This window comes from Hyla sarda, chromosome 4 (assembly GCF_029499605.1).
Source record: "Hyla sarda isolate aHylSar1 chromosome 4, aHylSar1.hap1, whole genome shotgun sequence".
Taxonomy (NCBI): domain Eukaryota; kingdom Metazoa; phylum Chordata; class Amphibia; order Anura; family Hylidae; genus Hyla; species Hyla sarda.
This window is the reverse complement of record NC_079192.1, coordinates 157,167,015-157,192,252: the sequence shown is the minus strand read 5'-3', so window position 1 is coordinate 157,192,252 and position 25,238 is coordinate 157,167,015. Positions and strand designations below refer to the sequence as shown.

Sequence of the window (25,238 nt, the reverse complement as noted above, 5' to 3'; positions counted from 1 at the left end):
AAAAGGATGTTTTAGTATTTGGCTCTTATCAAACACAAATACTAAACACTGAAATTGATTTTAAATGCATTTTAAATTTTAAAATGTACATTTTAACCAAAGGACACACAGTGGGATAACTCCCCAAACCAATGGTAATTTAAAAACCTTTCACCATAATTACCTATAAGGTTAGGCTCACATCTGCATCAAAGGTTTTGTTGAAGTACCAATGATGGACAGCATGCCAAAAACTAGATGGACCCCATTAAAGTCAATCCGTTCATCAGGCATGTAGTAGATCAGCTGGCCTCATTTTTTCATCCTTGTGCTCCAATCATAGAGCAAATAAATGGAAAAGACAATGGCAGCCTAGCCAAAGAGTTCAGTTTCTCTATATTCATCATGTCACCCAGATAAAAATAGATGAACCTTAAATCGCACTAGGGTGTGAGTGTGTAAAAATGGAGGCTCAAATCCATATCGATTTCTTAATGCTTTTTATTTAGTAATTCGTTTTTGATAGTACAAAAAATAGATCAATAGATCTCCAGCATGACAGTCATTAACGAATACAAAATAGAACATCAGCCATAGTTCTCACTAGACATGCTCGACAGTCCTCAGCAACCGGGATACCTTCCCCCTTTCCCGGACATCCTGTTGCTGACGCTCCTTCCTCTCACGAAGGGGTGGACAGGTGAGTAGTTTCCAGACACTTCTGACATTTTGGAGGACACGCCACCCTTTCTCAAGAAAGGATGTGTGTCCTCCAAAACGTCGAAAGTGTCCGGCAACTACTCACCTGTCCACCCCTTCGTGAGAGGAAGGAGCGTCAGCAACAGGATGTCCGGGAAAGGGGGAAGGTATCCCGGTTGCTGAGGACTGTCGAGCATGTCTAGTGAGAACTTTGGCTGATGTTCTATTTTGTATTCGTTAATGACTGTCATGCTGGAGATCTATTGATCTATTTTTTGTACTATGAAAAACAAATTACTAAAGAAAAAGCATTCAGAAATCTATGGAATTGTCAAGTGTAATCATTATGATTTATGGTTATCATGTCACCCAGCACAAGGCCCAACTTTCATCCCATCCAGTCTAAAAAAACAAGAACATAAATTAACATTCCCAAATAAGCTTTGGTTTCCGTGGTCAGAGACCTTGTTTTTTTCTTTTATAGTCTGCCATTGTATTTAAACAGAGTGCTCCATTCATGAAAATACAACTGTAATGAGTGATAATCTGTTCTAAGTATTCCTTTGTCACTTTTTCAGGACAAATAACTGTGTAGTGTACTAAGAATGTATGAAGAAAAAAAATTACCAATTACAGCCCAGACCCTATTAATATTCCACGATAAAACAACATTTCCATTTACATTGAATGCCTATTATTGAACCAAAACATTCTGTTCTCACATTGTCATTATGGGGTACTGAGTGCAGAATGATGGGGGGAAAAAATGATTTTTTTTTTCATTTTAGTACCAGTCTGCAACAAATATGTGAAAAAAGTATAAAAAGGGTCTGAATACTTTCTGAATGCATAGTATTTGTACGGTACATATTTGCTTTTTATAAAAAGCAGGGTAATTTAATTTCCTGTAAGGCATAATTATATATGGTCAAATAACATTACACTTATCATACATACAGGGCCGGTTTTAGGCTTAGCATGGCCCTAGGCAAAATCAAAAGTGGGGCCCCAAAAGTCGTAATAGTGCAATAACCAGATTTGAACATTTTTGGTCACTTCAAATACTATAAAAAATATCTAAAAAGCTATTGAAAAGTCCCATCAAAACAAAAATGGTACCGATAAAAACTACAAATCACAGCGCAAAAAATGACCCTCATACATCCCCATATACAGAAAGATAAAAGAGTTATAGGGATCAGAATAGCACAATTTTATATTTTTGTATAGTCCCCTCACATTAGGTAGGCAGTATGATCCCCCACATTAGGTAGACAGTATAGTACCCCCCCACATTAGGTGCAGTATAGCTCCCCCACATTAGGTTGGCAGTATAGCTACCCCACATTAGGTTCAGTATAGCTCCCCCACATTAGGTGCAGTATAGTCCCTCACATTAGGTGCAGTATAGTCCCCCACATTAGGTGCAGTATACAATAGTCCCCCACATTAGGTGCAGTATAGTTCCCCACATTAGGGGCAGTATAGTTCCCCCCCCCCCATTAGGGGCAGTATACAGTAGTCTCCCCCCCCCCCCAATGAGGTGCAGTATACAGTAGTTCCCCCCCCCATTAGGTGCAGTATACAGTAGTTCCCCCCCATTAGGTGCAGTATACAGTAGTTCCCCCCATTAGGTGCAGTATACAGTAGTCCCCCCATTAGGTGCAGTATACAGTAGTCCCCCCCCCCCACATTAGGTGCAATATACAGTAGTCCCCCACATTAGGTGCAGTATACAGTAGTCCCCCCACATTAGGTTAGGTGCAGTATACATACAGTAGTCCCCCACATTAGGTGCAGTACAAAGTAGTCCCCCACATTAGGTGCAGTATACAGTAGTCCCCCACATTAGGTGCAGTATACATACAGTAGTCCCCCACATTAGGTGCAGTATAAAGTAGTTCCCCACATTAGGTGCAGTATAGCTCCCCCACATTAGGTTGGCAGTATAGTTACCCCACATTAGGTTCAGTATAGCTCCCCCACATTAGGTGCAGTATAGTCCCTCACATTAGGTGCAGTATAGTCCCCCACATTAGGTGCAGTATACAATAGTCCCCAACATTAGGTGCAGTATAAAGTAGTTCCCCACATTAGGTGCAGTATAAAGTAGTTCCCCACATTAGGTGCAGTATACAGTAGTCCCCCACATTAGGTGCAGTATGTTCCCCCACAGACATACAGCCTTCAGCCATATACAGTGTATGGCTGGAGGCTGTATGCCTGTTTACTGCCCCACTTCAGTGTTACGACCACCGCTCTGGGGTCACGATCTACTGCTAGAGCAGTGGTTGGAACACTGAAGATGACCGCTGGTCACTTACCATACACGCGTGTCCTCCTCACTGCTCCGCTGTACTGTTGCTATGGGCGCACGCACAGGACGTCAGTGACGTCACTGCGTGCGCTTCCTCCCAGCGGCCCCTGCGTTTTTAAAGTTAATGCGGGGCCACTATGAGGTAAACGGGGTATCCTTGTGTCCTGAAAAGATTTTTCGGGACACAGGGATGTCCCGAATGTGACGGGGGGCCCCTGCAGGCATGGGGCCCGGAGCTGGTCACTGTTTTAAAGTGGCTGCGGCCGGGCTGCTAATCTTTAACAAGCAGCCAACGCTGTGGCCACTTTAAAACAGTTAAGCAGCCTTACTGAGCAGACGGCAGGGGGCCCCCTGGAGGATGGGGGCCCTAGGAAATTACCTGGTTTGCCCCACCCTAACATACATGCAGTGTACACAGTGCATTCTGAAGGTTTTCAGACCCCTTCATATTTTTCACATTTTCTTATGTTATGCTAATTTTGCAAATGTATTAAGGAAAACCAATCATGGACATACAGTGGGGAAAAAAAGTATTTAGTCAACCACCAATTGTGCACGATCTCCCACTTAAAAAGATGAGATGACATAATGAGAGAAAAAAATCCATAAAATCACATTGTCTGATTTTTAAAGAATTTATTAGCAAATTTTGGTGGAAAATAAGTATTTGGTCAATAACAATAAAAAGGTCAATATACTCTGTGTTGGCAATGACAGAGGTCAAACGTTTTCTGTAAGTCTTCACAAGGTTTTCACACACTGTTGCTGGTATTTTGGCACATTCCTACAGGACCTTGAAATGCTTCTTACGAAGCCACTACCTCGTTGCCCGGGCGGTGTGTTTGGGATCATTGTCATGCTGAAAGACCCAGCCACGTTTCATCTTCAATGCATTTGCTGATGGAAGGAGGTTTTCACTCAAAATCTCACGATACATGGCCACATTCATTCTTTACTTTACACGGATCAGTCGTCCTGGTCCCTTTGCAGAAAAACAGCCCCAAAGCATGATGTTTCCACCCCCAGGCTTCACAGTAGGTATGGTGTTCTTTGGATGCAACTTAGCATTCTTTCTTCTCCAAACACGATGAGTTGAGTTTTTATCAAAAAAGTTCTACTTGGTTCTTCTGGATTATCCAAATGCTCTCATGCAAACTTCAGATGGGCTCTGACATGTACTGGCTTAAGCAGGGGGACCCGTCTGGCACTGAATGATTTGAGTCACTGGCGGCGTAGCGTGCTACTGATGGTAGCCTTTGTTACTTTGGTCCCAGCTCTTTGCAGGTCATTCACTAGGTCCCCCCCGTGTGGTTCTGGGATTTTTGCTCACCGTTATTGTGATAATTTTGACACCACAGGGTGAGATCTTGCATGGAGCCCCAGATCGAGGGAGATTATCAGTGGTCTTGTATGTCTTCCAATTTCTAATAATTGCTCTCACAGTTGATTTCTTCACAGATTCAGTCTTCCCAGCCTGGTGCATGTCTACAATTTTGTTTCTGTTTGGAGTGTGACTGTTTGAGGTTGTGGACAGGTGTCTTTTATACTGATAACAAGTTCAAACAGGTGCCATTAATACAGATAATGAGTGGAGAACAGAGGAGACTCTTAAAGAAGAAGTTACAGGTCTGTGAGAGCCAGAAATCTTGCTTGTTTGTAGGTGACCAAATACTTATTTTCCACCATAATTTGCAAATAAATTCTTTAAAAATCAGACAATGTGATTTTATGGATTTTTTTTCTCATTTTGTCTCTCATAGTTGAGGTATACCTCAATGAAAATTACAGGCCTCTCTCATCTTTTTAAGTGGGAGAACTTGCACAATTGGTGGCTGGTCTAAATACTTTTTTTTCCCACACTGTAGGTATTCACACCTGGACACAAATGGATTAGGGTTTTTTCTATCATTCCTCTCTGCAGATCCTGTCAAGTTGTTAGCTTCCATTTCTACGCAGTAAATTTTTCGGTAAAAGTAACACCTGCTCTTTATTCTGTAGGTCCATGCGATTAAAATGATACCCTTCTGTAAGGGAAATCATAACTACATGCAGGAAAATGAATACGTTCAAAATTGTCATCTTCTGACCCGACCACCGGTGGACGTGGGCATGGGTCGAGATCGGTGGAAGGGGTACGGTTTGTGGAGGACAACAGGTGAGCGGGTTCCGTGCCATTAGTGGTTGTTTCTATGTTCCTTCCCTTGTTCCTTTTAACCTCCTCTCTCTTTTTTTTCTCTCTTCTGCCGTTTTGCTTTCTGAGCTTCCCCCTCCAGGTTGCTTACTTCTTCTTACCCATTCTGACTCTTTTCCCTTTCCTACATCCCCTCCTGCTTTTCCCTTGGCTCTTTTCCCTCCCCCCCCCCTTTTTTTTTTGTAAGTTAGCCTTAAAGTGACACTGGTGGAGATGTTTGCTTCACCCTATGCCTTACTTTTGTATGCATCGTATGTTAATGTCCACCAACTGAGACCTTGACCCCAGAAGGGTATGTCCTGATATTCTTTGATGCTTTAATATCGTGTAGTGTCTCCACCGAGTCTGGATTGTTTACTCTCTGTTTTTGTTTTATGCCATTGACCATGCCCTTTAATTAACGATATATGTTTATAATTCAGACATTTCCGCATGCGGTGATACCACATATATGTTTATTTTTATTTTACACTGTTTTTTTTTTTTTTTAAATGGGAAAATTCAAACTTTTATTAGGGAAGGGATTAAATGATCTTTATTCACTTATTTTTTTCACTTTTCTTTGCAGTGTTATAACTCCCATAGGGACCTATAACACTGCACACACTGATCTTTTACATTGTTCAATGGTTTCTCATAGGAAAATGATTCTGCCAATTGAGTGCTCATGCCTGGATCTTAGGCACTGAGCAGTCATTCGGTGATTAGACAGCATGGAGGCAGGTAGGGGCCCTCCCCCTGTCCTGTAAACTGCTCGGGATGCCGCGATTTCATCGCGGCAATCTCGAACAGCTCCCTGAGCAAACCGACATTAGTTTACTTTCACTTCAAAGTTGAACGCTGCGCGGGGACCGGACTGGGATGGCTGCTGATATCTATCAGCAGGCATCCCGTGCAAGTGCACAGGGGGGTCATGAGACCACCCCCCATATCAGCGATCGACGCAAATCTGCGGCAATTCCGGGTCATGTGGGTCTCCGGTGACCGGGAAAATAAAGGGGATCGGGAGTGTCCAAGACACCCACGATCCTCCTGAAGAGATAGGAGTAAGGTGGCAGGGGTGCCACCCCTCCTATCCCTGCTATTGGTCGGTCAGAAGCGAACAACCAATAGCAGATCGGGGGCGGGTTAAAGTTCGGTTCCCCCGTTACACCCACAGTAGTCCGAGCAGAACGGGGGAACTGTCCTGTGACCGATGCCTGAGGTCAATTACTATCGGCGGCGGCGACAATCAGCGGCGGCAGCGGGTGGCGGTGACGTGCGGCTGGCTCCCTGGTGAAGACTACAGAAGCCGGTGAGCTGCTAAGCAACATCTGAAGGGCTACAATTTGGAGACCACTATACAGTGGTCTCTAAATTATAGCCCTCTAGAAGCTGCAAAACTACAACTCTCCGTATGCCCAGACAGCTGTTTGCTGTTAGGGCATGCTTGGATTTGTAGTTTTGCAACAGCTGGAGGGCTACAGTTTGGAGATCACTGTGCAGTGATCTCTAAATTGTGGCCTTCTAGATCTTGCAAACTACAACTCCCAGCATGCCCACACAGCAGTTTGCTGTCTGGGCATGCTGGGATTTGTAGTTTTGAAACATCAGGAGGGCCACAGTTTAGAGATCACTGTGCAGTGGTTTCTAAACCATGGCCCTCTAAATCTTGCAAAACTACAACGCCCGGCATGCACAAATAGCAAACGGCTGTCTCGAAATTCTGAGAGTTGTAGTTGCATACCTCCAGCTGTTGTATAGCTACATCTCCCAGCATGCCCTTCAGCGATCAGTACATGCTGGGAGTTAGATAACAGAACTTAACTGAAGGTTTTCCAACCAGTGTGCCTCCAACTGTTGCAAAAGTACAACTCCCAGCATGCACAGTCTGCATCCCCCCCCCACCCCCCTTCCCATGTGAATGTACAGGGTAGATTCACACGGGCGGGTTTACAGTGAGTTTCCTGCTTCAAGTTAGAGCTGCGGCAAATTTACCGCCGCAGCGCAAACTCCTCGTAAACCTCCGCCAGTGCGAATGTACCCTAATACCCCTATGTCCACCCCTATGCAATCCCTAATTAGTCCTCTAATGCGCATGGTGCTCTCTCACTTTGGAGCCCTGTCATATTTCAAGGAAACAGTTTAGGGGGGTATTTCCGTACTCGGGAGAAATTGTGTCACAAATTTTGGGGGGCTTTTTCTCTTTGTACCCCTTATGAAAAGGAAAAGTTGGGGTCTACACCAGCCTGTTAATGTAAAAAAAATGTAATGTAAAAATTTTTTACACTAACATGCTGGTGTTGCCCCATACTTTTTATTTTCACAAGAGGTAAAAGGAAAAAAAGACCCCCAAAAATTTTAACACAATTTCTCTTGAGTATGGAAATACCCCATATGTGGGCGAAAAATGCTCTGCGGGCGCACAACAAGGCTCAGGAGTGAAAGCGCGCTATGTACATTTGAGGCCAAAATTGGTGATTTGAACAGGGGTGGCTTATTTTACAGCGGTTCTGACATAAACGCAAAAAAATTAATACCCACATGTGACACCATTTTGGAAACTACACCCCTCACGGAACGTAACAAGGGGTATAGTGAGCCTTAACACCCCACAGGGGTTTGACGAATTTTTGTTAAAGTTGGATGGGAAAACAAAATACACATTTTTTTTAAATACAATGCCGGTGTTACCCTAAATTTTTACATTTCACAAGAGAAAATAGGAAAAAAAGCCTCGCAAAATTATAACCCCATTTCTTCTGAGTAAGAACATACCGCATTTGTGGATGTAAAGTGCCCTGCGGGTGAACTACAATGCTCAGAAGAGAGTGAGCACCATTGGGCTTTTGGCGAGAAAATTTGTCCGGAATTCAAGGCCACGTGTGTTTACAAAGCCCCCATAGTGCCAGAACAATGGACCCCCCCCACATGTGACCCCATTTTGGGAACTACACTCCTCACGTAATGTACTAAGGGGTACAGTGAGCATTTCCTCCCCACAGGTGTCGGAACAGATTTTCGGAACAGTGGTCCGTGAAAATGAAAAATGTTAATTTTTCATTTGCTCAGCCCCCAATTCCAAAGATCTGTAAAACGCCAGTGGGGTGTAAATGTTCACTGCACCCCTTATTAAATTCTGTGAGGGGTGTAGTTTCCAAAATGGGGTCACATGTGGGGGGGTCCACTGTTCTGGCACCACGGGGGGCTTTGTAAACGCACAAGGCCACCCGACTTCTATTCCAACCAAACTATCTCGAAAAGCTCAATGGCGCTCCTTCTCTTCTGAGCATTGTAGTGCGCCAGCAGAACACTTGACATCCAAACATGGGGTATTTCCATACTCAGAAGAAATGGGGTTACAAATTTTGGGGGGCATTTTTTCCTATTACCCCTTGTAAAAATGTAAAATTTGGGGGGGAAAACTCAGCATTTTAGTGAAAATATTTTTTTTTCATTTACACATCTGACTAACGAAAAGTCGTGAAACACCTGTGGGGTGTTAAGACTCACTGTACTCCTTGTTACGTTCCTTGAGGGGTGTAGTTTCCAAAATAGTATGCCATGTGGTTTTTTTTTCTGCTGTTCTGGCACCATACGGGCTTCCTAAATGTGACATGCCCCCCAAAAACTATTTCAGCAAAATTTGCTTTTCAAAAGCCAAATGTGACTCTTTCTCTTCTGAGCATTGTAGTTCGCCCACAGTGCACTTGACGTCCACACATGGGGTATTTCCATACTCAGAAGAGATGGGTTACAAATTCTGGGGGACATTTCCTCCTATTACCCCTTGTAAAAATTACAAATTTTGGGGAAAAAACAAGCATTTTAGTGAGAGAAAAAAAACATCATTTACACATCCAACTTTAACCAAAAGTTGTCAAACACCTGTGGGGTGTTAAGGCTTACTGTATCCCTTGTTACGTTCCCTGAGGGGTTTAGTTTCCATAGTATGCCATGTGTTTTTTTTTTTTTTTTGCTGTTCTGGCACCATAGGGGCTTCCCAAATGCTACATGCCCCTCAGAAACCATTTGAGAAAAACTCACTCTCCAAAATCCCATTGTCGCTCCTTCCCTTCTGAGCCCTGTAGTGCATCCATAGAGCTCTTGACATACACATATGAGATATTTTCTTACTCGAGAAAAATATGGGTTACAAATTTTAGTTTTTGAACTTGTAAAAGTTCAAAAACTGGGTCTACAAGAACATGGGAATGTAAAAAATGAAGATTTTGAATTTTCTCATTCACTTTGCTGCTATTCCTGTGAAACACCTAAAGGGTTAACACACTTATGGAATGTCATTTTGAATACTTTGAGGGGTGCAGTTTTTATAATGGGGTCATTTTTTCTAATATGAAGGCCCCTCAAATCCACTTCAAAACTGAACTGGTCCCTGAAAAATTCTGATTTTGAAAATGATGTGAAAAATTGGAAAATTGCTGCTGAACTTTGAAGCCCTCTGATGTCTTCTAAAAGTAAAAACATGTCAACTTTATGATGCAATCATAAAGTAGACATATTGTATATGTGAATCAATACATAATTTATTTGGGATGTCCATTTTCCTTATAAGCAGAGAATTTCAAAGTTAAAATTTTTCATCAAATTTGGGAATTTTCTTCACCAAGAAATGATGCAAGCATCGAAGAAATTTTACCACTATCATAAAGTAGAATGTGTCACAAAAATCTTGGAATCAGAATGAAAAGTTAATCCCAGAGTTATTAATGCTTAAAGTGACAGTGGTCAGATGTGCAAAAAATTGCCGGGTCCTTAAGGGATTAAAGATTGCTCTGATATGCATTGTTAGGTGTGAGAGCTTATACAATGCATTCGGAAAGTTTTCAGACCCTTTCACTTTTTTCACATTTTCTTACGTTGTGGCCTTGTGCATCACATTAAGTTTTCACTCTGGGAGGCCCCCAGGGTGAAATTTCAAGTTTCAAAGCAAAGGATATACATACTTATGTCCATGCAAAATTTTTGTTTAGTTCTATTGTATATGATTATACATATAATTCATTTTATCTAGTCTAAAAAGTTAAGCACAATAAGTCATGGTACTATGATTACAGTAGACATAAGCACAATGTAACATGTAACAGATCTCTGTATAAATAACAGTGAAACCTCTCAAAAAAAAACACTTCTTTGAGAAGACCACATGTTTACAAGGCCAAATTTTAAGTTCCATTTATAGTGCATTATTTAGAAGACCACCCGCATAGAAGACCACTATTTTCTGCCATTTTGGTTGGTTATCTTAAAACGGTTTATCTGTATATTTAGTCTTTTCCATTAGTCATCCTATGAATAAAATAGGTATCTACTATAAATGTCAAATACTCTGATAAAAATAAATAAAATAAAAAAACTCATTAGTAATGCTTTACAGCCAGCCCTATTTGTCGGATGCATATAGGTTCTTGAATGGCTTTCTTTAAATGAAAGCCCTGGAAAACCACCTTGAAAGAAGGAGACTAGGTTACATTGTCTTGCTGACACATCTAAAAGTACAGAGTTATAACTGGTACATAGTTTCTAAAATCAATGAATGGCATCAAATGGCGCCCACATCAACTCAAGACATAATCCACCAGACGCTTCATAAAGAACTTAATGTAATACACCACCTATGCTTTCAAGGTGTAGGTATTTTTTATTTTTGAATAAAGTGCAGTATCTGTAAAGTTGACCTTAGGCTCCCTTTATGGCTAGAAAACACCAGAAAAAAGGCCAGTGCAATTTTCTGCGTCTGACGATTTTTCTGGTGTTTTTGCATTTGAGTCGAAATTGCATTTTTGGTCCCTTTGGCGTTTTTCTTTCAAAATGTGTTGGGTGCCATAAAAAACAATAATAATAAATAAAAAAAGGATGCAGTAGGGATGAGAAAAAATTTATTTAAGGAATTTTTTTTATAATTAATTTTTATTTTTAATAAAGTGTGTATGTGTGTTTCACTTTTTTTCTCAATTTTTCTTAAATTTTTTAGGTAGTACTACTACTCCCAGCATGGAGCAGACTGTTCCATGATGGAAGTAGTAGTGCCTGTACTAATAGACATATCGCCCCAGGTGTCGATCCTGACACCCGGTGCGATCGTCCATAATATAGCAGAGATGTGGAGAGACTCTATACAGCGCTCGCATCTCTGCTCTGTACTCCGGCCGGCCATTGATGTGAATAGAACATCATTCATTCATATTTTCAGCCCAGAGTGGGGATTGGCCAGATGGTTGCAGCCAATCCCTGCTCTCAGAGGGAAATATGAATTGAGAGATGTTCTATTCATATCACTGGTCGGCCGGAGTATAGTGCAGAGATGAAAGCCCAGAAGAAAGCCGCTCAGCATCTCTGCAATAGATAGGATGATCGCAGCGGGTGTCACGAGTGACAGTTGCTGTGATCTGTCCTTAAAGGGGTTATCCACCATAAGGTGATTTTAGTACGTACCTGGCAGACAGTAATGGACATGTTTAGGAAGGATCTGCGCTTGTCTTTGGGCTATATGGCTATGTAGTGAAATTACACTGTGGCTAGCTTTTTGTGAACTGGTATTTCCTGTTTCAGTTTTCTTTTTTCGACTGCAAATCCCATAATTCCATTTTCCTCCCTCCCATGTATCAGCCACCCTATCCATTCAAAAGACCTGTGGTTTTCAATCAGGGTGCCTACAGATGTTGCATTAGCTGCAGATTGATCTCTCTCCCACCAAGCAATCACTCCACCCATTGAAGCAGACAGGCTCCCTGTCATCAGCTGACTAGTGAGTAAGGTCTCAGCCGCATTGCAACCTGGGAAAAATCTAAGACAACAGTCATTTTGTATGCTGTTAAAAATAAATATTGGGGTGAAAAACACAGAAGATTTGTGAGAAAACCGTCACACACAGGTACAGACACTATATTATGAACTACACTAACTTTACGGCCCCTGTAGCATAGTCAAATAAAAAAAATTACTGGAATACCCCTTTAACTGCAGGTGCTACTACTTCCAATACGGAGCACACTCTGCTCCATGTTGGGAGCTGTAGTACCTACAGTTAAGGAAAGATCACAGCGGATGTCACTCGTGACACCAGCTGTGATCCTCCTGTATAATGTATAGATGCGGACGGCCGCTCTTCTCTGGTCCCCTGTACTGACGCATATATACACCTATTCATATTTCCCACAGAGAGTTGTGATTGGCTGGAACCATCTGGCCAATCACAGCTCTGCGGGAAATAGGAATATGTGTATATATACGGCAGTGCAGGGGACCATAGAAGAGCGGCTAGCTGCATCTATAAATTATACAGAACAATCGCAATGGACCCATGGTGATCTGTCAATTAGTACAGATACTACTACTCCCATCATGGAACAGTGTGTTTCATGCTGGAAGTAGTAGTATCACCTAAACAAAATAAAGAAAATAAAGTGAAAAACATACACACTACATTTTTATTATTGTCGGACACATTTTTTGTGCCCTGCCTGCACACATAAATGATCCCTGTTAAAAAAAATTATAAAAATGTTGTTATAAAAAAGATAGTTTTCGTTAAATACAATTTTTTCCATCACCACTGTATCTTTTTTATAATTATTTTTATGGTACCCTACAAACTTTTATTAAAAAAAAGGTCACTAAAGTCCAAAAAACTATAAAAATCGCCTGAAAAAACGCCACAGTTAAAACCCACATGGCGTTTTTCTTGGCATTTTTTTTACTCAGACTTCTATGGGAGAAAAACGCAACAATTTCAGGGGAAAAAACGCCATAGGCTCAACATGCGCCGATTTAGCAAAACTGCCAAGGAGCTGAAACATGCCAAAAAAGAGTGGAAAAATGCCAAACTGAAAAACGCCAAGTGGAAAAAGAATATAGCAATTTCTCATTGATTTACAGGTATCATCTGGCCACAGCATTTTTTGGCTGGAAAAACGCCATGCGGCAGAATTGGCGTTTCCCCCCCAAAAAAAACAAGTGGAATTCCAGCCTAAGCAATGAGTTGGTATAAGTAGTTTGGTGGCCAGTTGTCAGTAAATTACCAGCATTAGCAGAATGTTCTAAAATGGTTTCTAACAATAACCTTTGGATCAGGATGAAAATGGGTTTAACTGCAAATCATTTCCATGACTGATATGCCAGCTTTCCTTTCTGCCATCTGGAAAAGCAGAAACTTGCTGTCTCCTGAATAAAGCATTCCAAAACTGAAAATGTATCTAATTTCCATATAATACCTTGATAGATACATACTTAGAAAGAAGGATAGACAGATACATACATATATTGATAGCTGCATAAATTGAAGATATAGAAGATAGATAGATAGATAGAGTATTTTTCCTATAGGATTATTAGTTGGCATAGAATTGTACAGTTGTGTTACTTTGGTATTTTCATTGAGAAATAGTGTCAGTGAGAAAGCAACACACAAGAGATGCCTTATCTTCAAAACACAGAGTTATTAAAAACTTACAAAGGGAATATTCTAAGCACTTACATTGAACTCACAGAGGTCCACACTGTCGAGGCTTTTGCTTCTGTGGATTCGTCCCTTTATTCTCCGTAGAGATGGCTTTCCTTGGCTAGTACTGGAAGTGGCTGCATTTGGGTTCTCCGACGATGGGGTGACCCTACAATGTAACATTTATTTTTCCTATTAGTTAGTTTACATATTAATTTATAGTACTGTGCAGGCATTCACTAGATACCAAAGACTAGATTTTTAAGGCTACAAATAACAGCATAACATTTAGGCTAAGTTTACATACAGTATTTTGGTTAGTATTCCAACCAGTATTTTTAGCCAAAATCGGGAAGGGAACGGATACAGAAAAAAACTATAATGGAAAGACTTTTTCTGTGCTGTGGACCCACACCAGATTTTGCCTAAAAAGACTATCTATAATAAAGACCAAAATACTGTGTAGGAACCAAGCCTTAAAGGAGCAGTCTCCTGGAAAAAAATTATGGGATCACTTTTAGATCGTGGAGGGGTCCAATTGCTGGGACCCCCTGCGATCTTCTGTATGGAGCCCCCCTCTCCACATATTTCTATGGGAGAGCCAGAACATGCCGTACATCTCTCCCATAGAGATATATGGAGGGGCATGGTGGCCCCTGCTTAGGGTGAGGGTTGTGACACGCCACTGCAGGGGAGAGCTGGGGCTCTGTACAGGAGATTGCGGGGGGCCCCAGTGCTCTGAGTCCCAGTGATCTAAAACTTATCCCCTATCCTGAGGATAGGGGATATGTTTTTTTTTCCATGAGACTAATCCTTTAAAGTATAAATGCATATAAAGTACATGTTCATATAAATAATATTCCATAATAATAAAAATGTACTTTATAGTGTGACATCACTTTCTAGTATGTCACAATAAGTCTCACTCAGGTAAAAACTTTCATCTTTGTAGATCTCTGTTCCATATAGGATAATGTGACATCGAGTAGTAATGGCACTTCATAAAGACCCCCAGAAAAGTACTGTAAAATCTATTTTATGTGTTTATAGTGGACTGTTTAACAAATATTTGTATTATGCAATAAACAAATTGTAGCCAATTTATACAGCACCAAGGCAGCTTCTTAAAAAATTAACTATAGAACTATCGGTAAGAATCTGTGTGTGCCATTACTTAATTGTTATCAATTTTATGGTGTAACTCAATGTTTCCCAACCAGGTGGCTTTATCTGTCGCAAAACTACAACTCCTAGCATGCCCGGACAGCCTTTTGCATCGGATGCAGGCAACCTGGTTGGGAAAAACTGGTGTAACCTGTCATGCCTTTGCTTTTTTTTTTACAACCACTACCCGGTTTTTGTCCTGAATATGCAACTGATCACCGACGGGGTATACGTCTTCAGCAGGGAGGTGGTGATGAAGCGCTGTTCGGCGTGATACAGTCCATGGCTGGCATCTGAGCTCCCCCCGTTCCATCCACCGCCTCCCTGCTGAAGACGTATACCCCGTTGGTGATCAGCTGCATATTCAGGACAAAAACCGGGTGAGTGCTCCGTTCTTTTTTTTCTTTGGTAGTGATAGTATTTGGAGTTCTCTTGATACTCATGCAGCACCTCCCGTACTCCTGTCCAGTTCCAGTATGTCCCATTACCAACAATCCATAGAATATAGCAGTATTGTGTTCAGTGCCAATTCATCATTCCACATCTTTTCTCTTATTGCTACATTCTACTGACTTAGTTTGCCTGGCCCTGTTTATTGTATATCAATTGAGCCTGATATTGATGAATGTCCTGCCATTTACAGCCTGTGAACCAGCCGGTTAGTTTATCTCTAGAATTTTTTGAAATCTACAGTAGATTCCCCCCACCCCATATATATCCTTGGTTAACACGCTCCAACCTTGCCTTCTCAGAGCTAGTCTTTCAAAAGTCTGGGAGTAGGGTCCTGATGACAAGACTTCCTGTTTATCTAGTGTAAAATATGTCCAGAATCCATTAGGAGGAGAAAAGGGGTTAAGTGAAACCCATCAATTGCTTAGCACACGTCCCTAGCGATAGGCAGAGTACAATATCACTTAGTGTAAGCAGATTTATTTGACACCATAATGTCTATTGGAAACAGAAGGGCTAGACAGTACTTAATGTTAATGAAAGCGAAGACAGATGATTTTTTCAGCAAATTAATGTTGTAATGAATTGCAAAACATAGCAAAACAATGACTTTCGCATTGTTACAACTGTCAGCATGTATGAATACAAGCCCTAACATGTCAACGGTGACACAGATTAGTCAAATCATCCTGAAATATGGATACTGTATCCTGGAAGTATAGTATGCTTACACAGAATAGAGCATATCAGCACATTACCAAACTATACATCATATCCAGGTCATCCCTATGTGTGTAAAGGACTGAAGTTAAACTGTTATCATCTGACCCAAAATTTGGGAAGTTGTTTAAAGAACCCCCCATGTTTGTTTTCAAAAAAGGAAAATCATTAGGAGAGAGACTAATTAGGAGTGACGTGGCAAAGAAGAAGAGTAAACAGACTATTTTGGCAGCCAAGAAGAGAGGCATGTATCCATGCCTCTCTTGTATACAGTATAGTGATATAGTGAAAGGGGATTGTATCTATCATCCTACAAAGGGCCATAAAATACAGATTAGAGGTTTCCACTCCTGTTTGAGCACTAATGTTATATACCTCCTTAAATGCCCTAATGGCAAAATGTATGTGGGGCAAACTACACGGAACATTAAAACAAAAATAGGTGAACATAAGTCAGTAATTCTGAGATATTTACAAAGTGACGCCATAACCGATGTGGAAACTCAATATGGAGAATCTAATGTAGCATGACATTTCAGAAGTAACGGGCATGTAGTATCAGATCTTAGGTGGCAAGTTAATGAAAATGTGTAATTGAGAATGAATAAGGAAGATAATAGAAGGAACTTACTGCGCCGTGAGACTTATTGGATCACAGAGTTGGAATCTCTCAAACCAAAAGGTTTGAATGAAGCATGTCATTTTAAGGTATTTCTCTATGTTTACATCAGTGATAGGTTAATGGCAGTGTATATTGTGCTGAACAATGCTGAAAGAATTAACAGGAACAGGCCCTATATCTATCACCTGGCCTGTCCTACCTATGCGCATGACTAAGGGGGTTTGCTCTGAAACGTAGCATGCGGCAGGATGGAGCACAGGTCTTTTTCCATCTGACCTGCATAAGATCAGAAATCTGATGTTGAAGTTATCGCTACCATATGTGAAGTTTGGAAACTGAAATAAATAGAAGTTGATGAAAAAGCTATTAAGTTTGTGAGTAACTTCGCTGACCGAATATATGAGTGAGTGCAGTACTAAACGAATGAAGTGCTTGTATTGGCTTTTGGCTCAGATCGCTCACTGAGTATCGATGACAAGGTGCATCAGGGATGGTGAAGAAATAAAAGTGTTTATTAGGAGATACAAGTAGAGAACATGCATTTCTGGAGCACTACTCCTCCCTACTTGTATCTCCTTAAAAAAACACCTTTATTTCTTTACCATCTCTGATGCACCTTGTCATTGATACTGAGTGAGCGATCTGAGCCAAAAGTCGGATCTCTTCCAGGAACACCCTGCTAATCTTTTTATTCAATTTCTTCCACCACTCCATGACGGACCTGGTACCAACGACCAGCAGTTCCCAGATCACAGACACAAGAACCCAGGTAAAATAAAACTATAAGCAGTGTTGTGCAGGCTAGCGCAACACAATAAGCTGAGCACCTTCTATACTTATCACCTTGGGAATCATTATCCAGAAGGATAACGGCACTTTATAGCACCATTCTCTGTTTATCTTTTTTTTTTCTGCAACATTAGCATGGTAAGCTTTTTCAGTGGTCAGTGATTTAACAGCTTAGAAACCTGTCTACATCTAGGGTACTTTACTATTAATCTAGGATAAGCATCTCTTTGATAAATGTGGGGGAAAAGTACTCATGATGGGGGTATAAAAAACTTGATGTACACAGACAATGATAAATTTCCTACCAAACAAGACTCTTGCATCAACACTAATAACAAACGTTTTTCTTTTTAAGTATGTGATCATTTGTTGCAATCTTTAATAAAGACACCCCTTTTCTAAGCAATTTTTGATAAAATGTCTCCTCCAAAACTCTTTTTCCTTCTAGTTTCTTCTTTTAATTGTTTAGGGATTCTTTAAAGTTTTGCTGCATGCCGCAGTTAGTGCTGGGCGGTATAACGGTTCATACCAAATACCGTTGTTTTTTCTGTACAATATGAATTTTTCCTATACCGCAATACCGGTCGGGCCTCTTCCCCCTTCGAATGAATGAATTATCAGCCGCAGCGCTGTCCCCCCACATCGGGGAACTAATCATATTTTACCCGCCGGCGCTGCTCTCGCTGCCCTTCTGTGAGCTGCTGGCACTTTAAATAAATGAGTTGCGGGCTGCGGCGCTGGAAACGATTAAAGGACATCTGTACTGATGAGTTTTACATATTCCTGTGCTCGGGCTGCAAAAATAAACAAAATAAACTTTGACTCGCCTTCCTATGGTTCCCCCGTTGCTGCGGTATTGGCCTCAAGGTCCTCCGCTGTGATCCTCTTGCTGCTTCCTGGGGACAGGAACGTCACAGAGCCGTCAGCGTATCACTGGCCGCAGCTATGTCCCGTCTTGGCCGGTGATAGTCTGAGCGCACTGTCATGTAAGGAGCCAGACGGTGGCAATACCGTTAAATACCGTGGAACCACCATAACTTACATAAATACTGTGATATGTATTTTTGGTCAGCGTTAGCCACAGTATACCTCAACACGTCCTGTAAATGGCATATAATGCAGTATGCATGCAGTGTAGTCATAGAGTTAAGTAAAATGCCTGCAGTGTAGCCATAGATTTGAGTAGTATGCCTGCAGTGTAGTCATAGAGTTCAGTAGTATGCCTGCAGTGTAGTCATAGAGTTCAGTAGTATGCATGCAGTGTAGTCATAGAGTTTAGTATGCCTGCAGTGTAGTCATAGAGTTCAGTAGTATGCCTGCAGTGTAGCCATAGAGTTCAGTAGTATGCCTGCAGTGTAGCCATAGATTTGAGTTGTATGCCTGCAGTGTAGTCATAGAGTTCAGTAGTATGCCTGCAGTGTAGCCATAGAGTTCAGTAGTATGCCTGCAGTGTAGCCATAGAGTTCAGTAGTATGCCTGCAGTGTAGCCATAGAGTTCAGTAGTATGCCTGCAGTGTAGCCATAGAGTTCAGTAGTATGCCTGCAGTGTAGCCATAGAGTTCAGTAGTATGCCTGCAGTGTAGCCATAGAGTTCAGTAGTATGCCTGCAGTGTAGCCATAGAGTTCAGTAGTATGCCTGCAGTGTAGCCATAGAGTTCAGTAGTATGCCTGCAGTGTAGTCATAGAGTTCAGTAGTATGCCTGCAGTGCAGTCAGAGTTCAGTAGTATGCCTGCAGTGTAGCCATAGAGTTCAGTAGTATGCCTGCAGTGTAGTCATAGATTTGAGTAGTATGTAGCAGTGTAGCCATAGAGTTCAGTAGTATGCCTGCAGTGTAGCCATAGACTTCAGTAGTATGCCTGCAGTGTAGCCATAGACTTCAGTAGTATGCCTGCAGTGTAGTTATAGACTTCAGTAGTATGCCTGCAGTGTAGCCATAGACTTCAGTAGTATGCCTGCAGTGTAGCCATAGACTTCAGTAGTATGCCTGCAGTGTAGCCATAGACTTCAGTAGTATGCCTGCAGTGTAGCCATAGAGTTCAGTAGTATGCCTGCAGTGTAGCCATAGAGTTCAGTAGTATGCCTGCAGTGTAGCCATAGAGTTCAGTAGTATGCCTGCAGTGTAGCCATAGACTTCAGTAGTATGCCTGCAGTGTAGCCATAGATTTCAGTAGTATGCCTGCAGTGTAGCCATAGACTTCAGTAGTATGCCTGCAGTGTAGCCATAGAGTTCAGTAGTATGCCTGCAGTGCAGTCATAGAGTTCAGTAGTATGCCTGCAGTGTAGTCATAGAGTTCAGTAGTATGCCTGCAGTGTAGTCATAGAGTTTAGTATGCCTGCAGTGTAGTCATAGACTTCAGTAGTATGCCTGCAGTGTAGCCATAGAGTTCAGTAGTATGCCTGCAGTGTAGCCATAGAGTTCAGTAGTATGCCTGCAGTGTAGCCATAGAGTTCAGTAGTATGCCTGCAGTGTAGCCATAGACTTCAGTAGTATGCCTGCAGTGTAGCCATAGATTTCAGTAGTATGCCTGCAGTGTAGCCATAGACTTCAGTAGTATGCCTGCAGTGTAGCCATAGAGTTCAGTAGTATGCCTGCAGTGTAGTCATAGAGTTTAGTATGCCTGCAGTGTAGTCATAGACTTCAGTAGTATGCCTGCAGTGTAGCCATAGAGTTCAGTAGTATGCCTGCAGTGTAGCCATAGAGTTCAGTAGTATGCCTGCAGTGTAGCCATAGAGTTCAGTAGTATGCCTACAGTGTAGCCATAGAGTTCAGTAGTATGCCTGCAGTGTAGCCATAGAGTTCAGTAGTATGCCTGCAGTGTAGCCATAGAGTTCAGTAGTATGCCTGCAGTGTAGTCATAGAGTTCAGTAGTATGCCTGCAGTGTAGCCATAGAGTTCAGTAGTATGCCTGCAGTGTAGCCATAGAGTTCAGTAGTATGCCTGCAGTGTAGCCATAGAGTTCAGTAGTATGCCTGCAGTGTAGCCATAGAGTTCAGTAGTATGCCTGCAGTGTAGCCATAGAGTTCAGTAGTATGCCTGCAGTGTAGTCATAGAGTTCAGTAGTATGCCTGCAGTGTAACCATAGACTTCAGTAGTATGCCTGCAGTGTAGCCATAGAGTTCAGTAGTATGCCTGCAGTGTAGCCATAGACTTCAGTAGTATGCCTGCAGTGTAACCATAGACTTCAGTAGTATGCCTGCAGTGTAGCCATAGAGTTCAGTAGTATGCCTGCAGTGTAGCCATAGACTTCAGTAGTATGCCTGCAGTGTAGCCATAGAGTTCAGTAGTATGCCTGCAGTGTAGCCATAGAGTTCAGTAGTATGCCTGCAGTGTAGCCATAGACTTCAGTAGTATGCCTGCAGTGTAGCCATAGAGTTCAGTAGTATGCTTGCAGTGTAGCCATAGAGTTCAGTAGTATGCCTGCAGTGTAGCCATAGAGTTCAGTAGTATGCCTGCAGTGTAGCCATAGACTTCAGTAGTATGCCTGCAGTGTAGCCATAGAGTTCAGTAGTATGCCTGCAGTGTAGCCATAGAGTTCAGTAGTATGCCTGCAGTGTAGCCATAGAGTACAGTAGTATGCCTGCAGTGTAGCCATAGACTTCAGTAGTATGCCTGCAGTGTAGCCATAGAGTTCAGTAGTATGCCTGCAGTGTAGCCACAGAGTTCAGTAGTATGCCTGCAGTGTAGCCATATGGCTTATTAGAACTATTAGAGTCTACATCAATTTTTTAGTACATGTGGTCAGTTTTCTACCAACATACATTTTATTTGCAGGATACAAAAGTTTGTTAGAATATGCTCTTCTGTCCCTCAACTTAAATGTATACAGGTGTAAACAATACCAAATACAGACTCATTTTGGTCTAGTGAACCCTATGGGTATGCTGTGGTATACAATGAAATACCTATTTTGTTGGCATCCTGAAATATACCCATAAACCACAGCCAATTCATGATGTGAACAAACCCTTAGAGAAGATGAAGCAAATCAAGAAAAGTAACTTTTAATGTCTGTTTCATTTGAAATAATGTAATAGTTTAAAAATTACTTTGGCATGAATAGTGAATGATATCATCCTATCTGGTTTCCAGCAGTACAAGGCCAAGGTTTTCGACAATAATATACACTGCGATTATCCCACTGCGCGATCACACTAGATCACCATGGCAAGATATGACCCCCCTCCCAACATGAGCCAGGACAGAAAGCTGGCACCTGCATTGCAACAGGGGGCCAGGCACCTGCAGGACTAGCAATCTAGCTGTTTCTGAACCAAGACGTATGGCCAAAAGCCAATCTCTGAGCCAGTTTTGTTTTAAAAAGAAGCCATCAAGATGAGACAAACTTTAATCACCTAATTGCCTGAGTTAGTAAAAAGACATATACAGAACGAAAAGGAATGAAAGGCATAAAACCCAGCAGAATCTCTTTGCCAGGCTTAGTCATGGGCTAAATGTGTGTCTACTATAAATTCTAATGCCCGCGGTGTGATATTTCTATCCTGTAATTATCGCTTTCTAAATTTTAAGTTTTGTCAGTGAAGCGTAATACTTCTATGCCCACATGCAGCCAATTCCAGTTTTAGTGGTGCAATGCAACTTTAATCAGATTTTTTAACTATTATAAGATTTTTTAGTGAACATAAAATGTAAATATATTAATGGTACCACACTGCCAAAAGGAAGCAGTTAAGATATAAAATTAATTTGTGCAATCCACCAAGCATTGAAACCATTACAGTAAAACAGGGGACGTTGGACAACCTAGGAAATTGCTGTGATGACACTCCGAAGCCCCTAGAAGTGCTGGAGGACATGGCATCTGTACTTACCGTATTTTTCGCCCTATAGGACGCACTGGCATATAAGACGCACCCTATTTTAAAGGTCCAAAATCTAGAAAAAAAAGATTCTGAACCCAACAGTGATCTTCAACCTGCGGACCTCCAGCTGTTGCAAAACTACAACTCCCAGCATGCCCGGACAGCCAACGGCTGTCCGGGCATGCTGGGAGTTGTAGTTTTGCAACAGCTGGAGGTCCGCAGGTTGAAGACCACTGGTATAGGAGGTAATACTCATGTGTCCCCGTCGCTCCGGACCGATGGCCTGGATGTGGCACCATCGCTGTCACCGCGTCCCCGTTGTGTCCCCGATGCTACGGACGTCTCCTTCCCCGGGATCCACGCTCTCCGTCGCCGTCATCACGTCGCTACGCACGCCGCTCCTATTGGATGACGGGACGTCGTGCGCGACGACGTGATGGCGTCGAAGGAGAGCGCCGGCCATGCAGGGGATCCCGGCACGGAGCAGACATCAAGGAGGCAGGTAAGGTCCCTCCCGATGTCCTGTAAGCTGTTCGGGACGTCGCAATTTCACCGCCCAGTCCCGAACAGCCCGACTGAGCAGCCGGGTTAGTGTTATTTTCGCTTCAGACTCGGCGGTCAGCTTTGATCGCCGGATCTGAAGGGTTAATACAGGGCATCACCGCGATCGGTGATGTCCTGTATTAGCGGCGGGTCCCGGCCGTTGATGGCTGCAGGTATTCACCGCATAAGGCGCACCAACTTTTCCCCCCAGTTTTGGGGAAGAAAAAGTGCGTCTTATACTGCGAAAAATACGGTATGCCCCTGAATCCTCATAATGATTACAAAGTATGGGGCTTCGGTGACCCTTTTTCTCTGGGTGGGTGCAGGCTGCAGCTCTTCATTAACTATCACTTTTTTCTAAACTGAAATGTTTATGTATTTTATAGCTAAAGAAAAAAAGTAATTATTTAATAGTGTAGAAAAGACCCAAATTGTTCAGACTGCTGGCAGCCCAATCCAGCATGAATATCAGAAAATGAATGTAAAAGATAGCCAGGGTTTGTAAAATCAGTACTGGGTAGGTGCAAAAGGCCATCAGACACATTTTGGATGGTATAAGTCTTTGTTCACATTAAACAAGGACTTATACAATCCAAAATGATTCTAATGGTTACTTGCATCCTAAATGAACCATGCTTTTAATGAGAAAAATAAAGGATCTTTTATGAATACATTTTATTAAACTAATAATTTAAGAACAACAGTGACCACCGTAAAATCAGTGTAAGAAGATACAGCATATAGGAGATTGACATTTTACTTTATAAATACCAGAAAGTCAATTTGCCTCATACTCATGCATTGAAACTGGTAGTAGTGTTCAGTCAACTATATTGGGAGAATAGAGGGCACCAATGCACTAGTGCGAGGGCTATCCACTATATGGGGCACAGAGGGGTCCGTTCACTATATGAGGCAAAAAGTAGCCTATCCACTATATTAGGGCACAGAAGTGGACTGCACAGTAATCACAATCACTGCACAGTAATCACAAAACCTGTGTAGAGCTGGATCTTATTCGGTAACAGCATGGTGGGATTATCCAGTCATTATGTAGTTGTGTTATGTTGTAATGGTATGGCAAAATTATTTGGTGCTTGTACACTTGTATTACTTGTAATATTAACCTTGGTATACAGGGTTTGGTCAGTAACTGTATGATGGTAATATGTATGGTGATAATATTTGCTCCTTGTACACTGGTGATATTTGGTAGCTGTATGGCAAAAACCCTTTAAGACAGTGCATGAATTAGTGTTGAGCGGCATAGGCCATATTCGAATTCGCGAATATTCGCGAATATATGGACGAATATTCGTCATATATTCGCGAATATTGGCATATTCGTTATATTCCCGTTTTATTTTCGCATATGCGAATATTCGGCTATGCGAAAACTATCATATGTGCATATTAGCATATACAAAATTAACATATGCGAAAATGCGCATATACGAAAATTAGCATATGCTAATTTTCGCATATGCGAATTTTCACACGCCAGTCTCACACAGTAGTATTAGAGCCTTCTTTACACCACACGAGCTGGAAGCAGAGAGGGGTGATCACTGTGATGTGTACTGTGAAAAAAAAAAAATAAATAAAAAAAAAAAATAAAAAAAAAAAAACGAATATTCGTAATTACGAATATATAGCGCTATATTCGCAAAATTCGCGAATTCGCGAATATGCGATATTCGCGAATAATATTCGAATTGCGAATATTCGTGAGCAACACTAGCATGAATAAGGATCTCCGTCACCAGGTTTATGATGACCTCAGATTGCCTTGAAGTAAACCATAGACCCTGGGCTGTTACACAAACTTGGAGGGAGATATCAAAACCTGTGCAGTGGAAATGTGGAGCAGTTTCCCATAGCAACCAATCAGATAGCTTCTTTTATTTTTAGAAACCTGATTGATTGCTATGGGAAACTGCTCACACTGCTCTTTTCCTTTGCATAGGTTTTATAAATCTCTCCCCTGGTGTCTGGTGCTTGGAGGAAACAGTGTTAAAGGGTTTCTCTGCCCCTAGACATCTTATCATCTCTGCTCCTAGACACCAAAAGATAGGCCGTACGGACCCCTGCGATCTCCGGCACCCCAGTAATCCGCATGAAAGGAGCGAACTCTGCTTACGAGCGACAACAGCCGTCACACCCCCTCCATATATCTACTATAGACATTAATGGAGGGGGCGTGAGGACCAAGGCCGCCTGAAGCCTAGAACAGCTGGCGTTCTGAACGGCCAGACCCCCCCGCAATCAGACATCTTTTCCCCTTTCCTTTAGATAGGGTATAAGATGTCTAGGGGCAGAGTATCCCATTAAGGGAGAATAAGGATAAAGAACATAATATTTCTAGTTCTAAATTTGAAACTGGGTTATAGGGTGAGATTTATCAAAACCTGTCTAGAGGAAAAGTTGCTGAGTTGCCTATAGCAACCAATCCAATTGCTTCTTTCATTTTGCACAGGCTTTATCAAAAATGAAAGAAGCAAT

At 41.9% G+C, this 25,238-nt stretch overlaps 1 protein-coding gene across 14 annotated transcripts in view; it reads right to left on the bottom strand.

Moving 5' to 3' along the window:
• The window catches only part of TJP1 (tight junction protein 1), a 637,810-nt gene that overhangs the window by 366,237 nt on the left and 246,335 nt on the right, over window positions 1-25,238 (bottom strand). For all 14 annotated transcript variants that reach the window (XM_056572491.1, XM_056572485.1, XM_056572486.1 and 11 more), the window contains one exon: window positions 13,663-13,795. In XM_056572491.1, coding sequence (XP_056428466.1) covers window positions 13,663-13,795 — 133 coding nt within the window. The remainder of the gene's footprint in view (window positions 1-13,662; window positions 13,796-25,238) is intronic.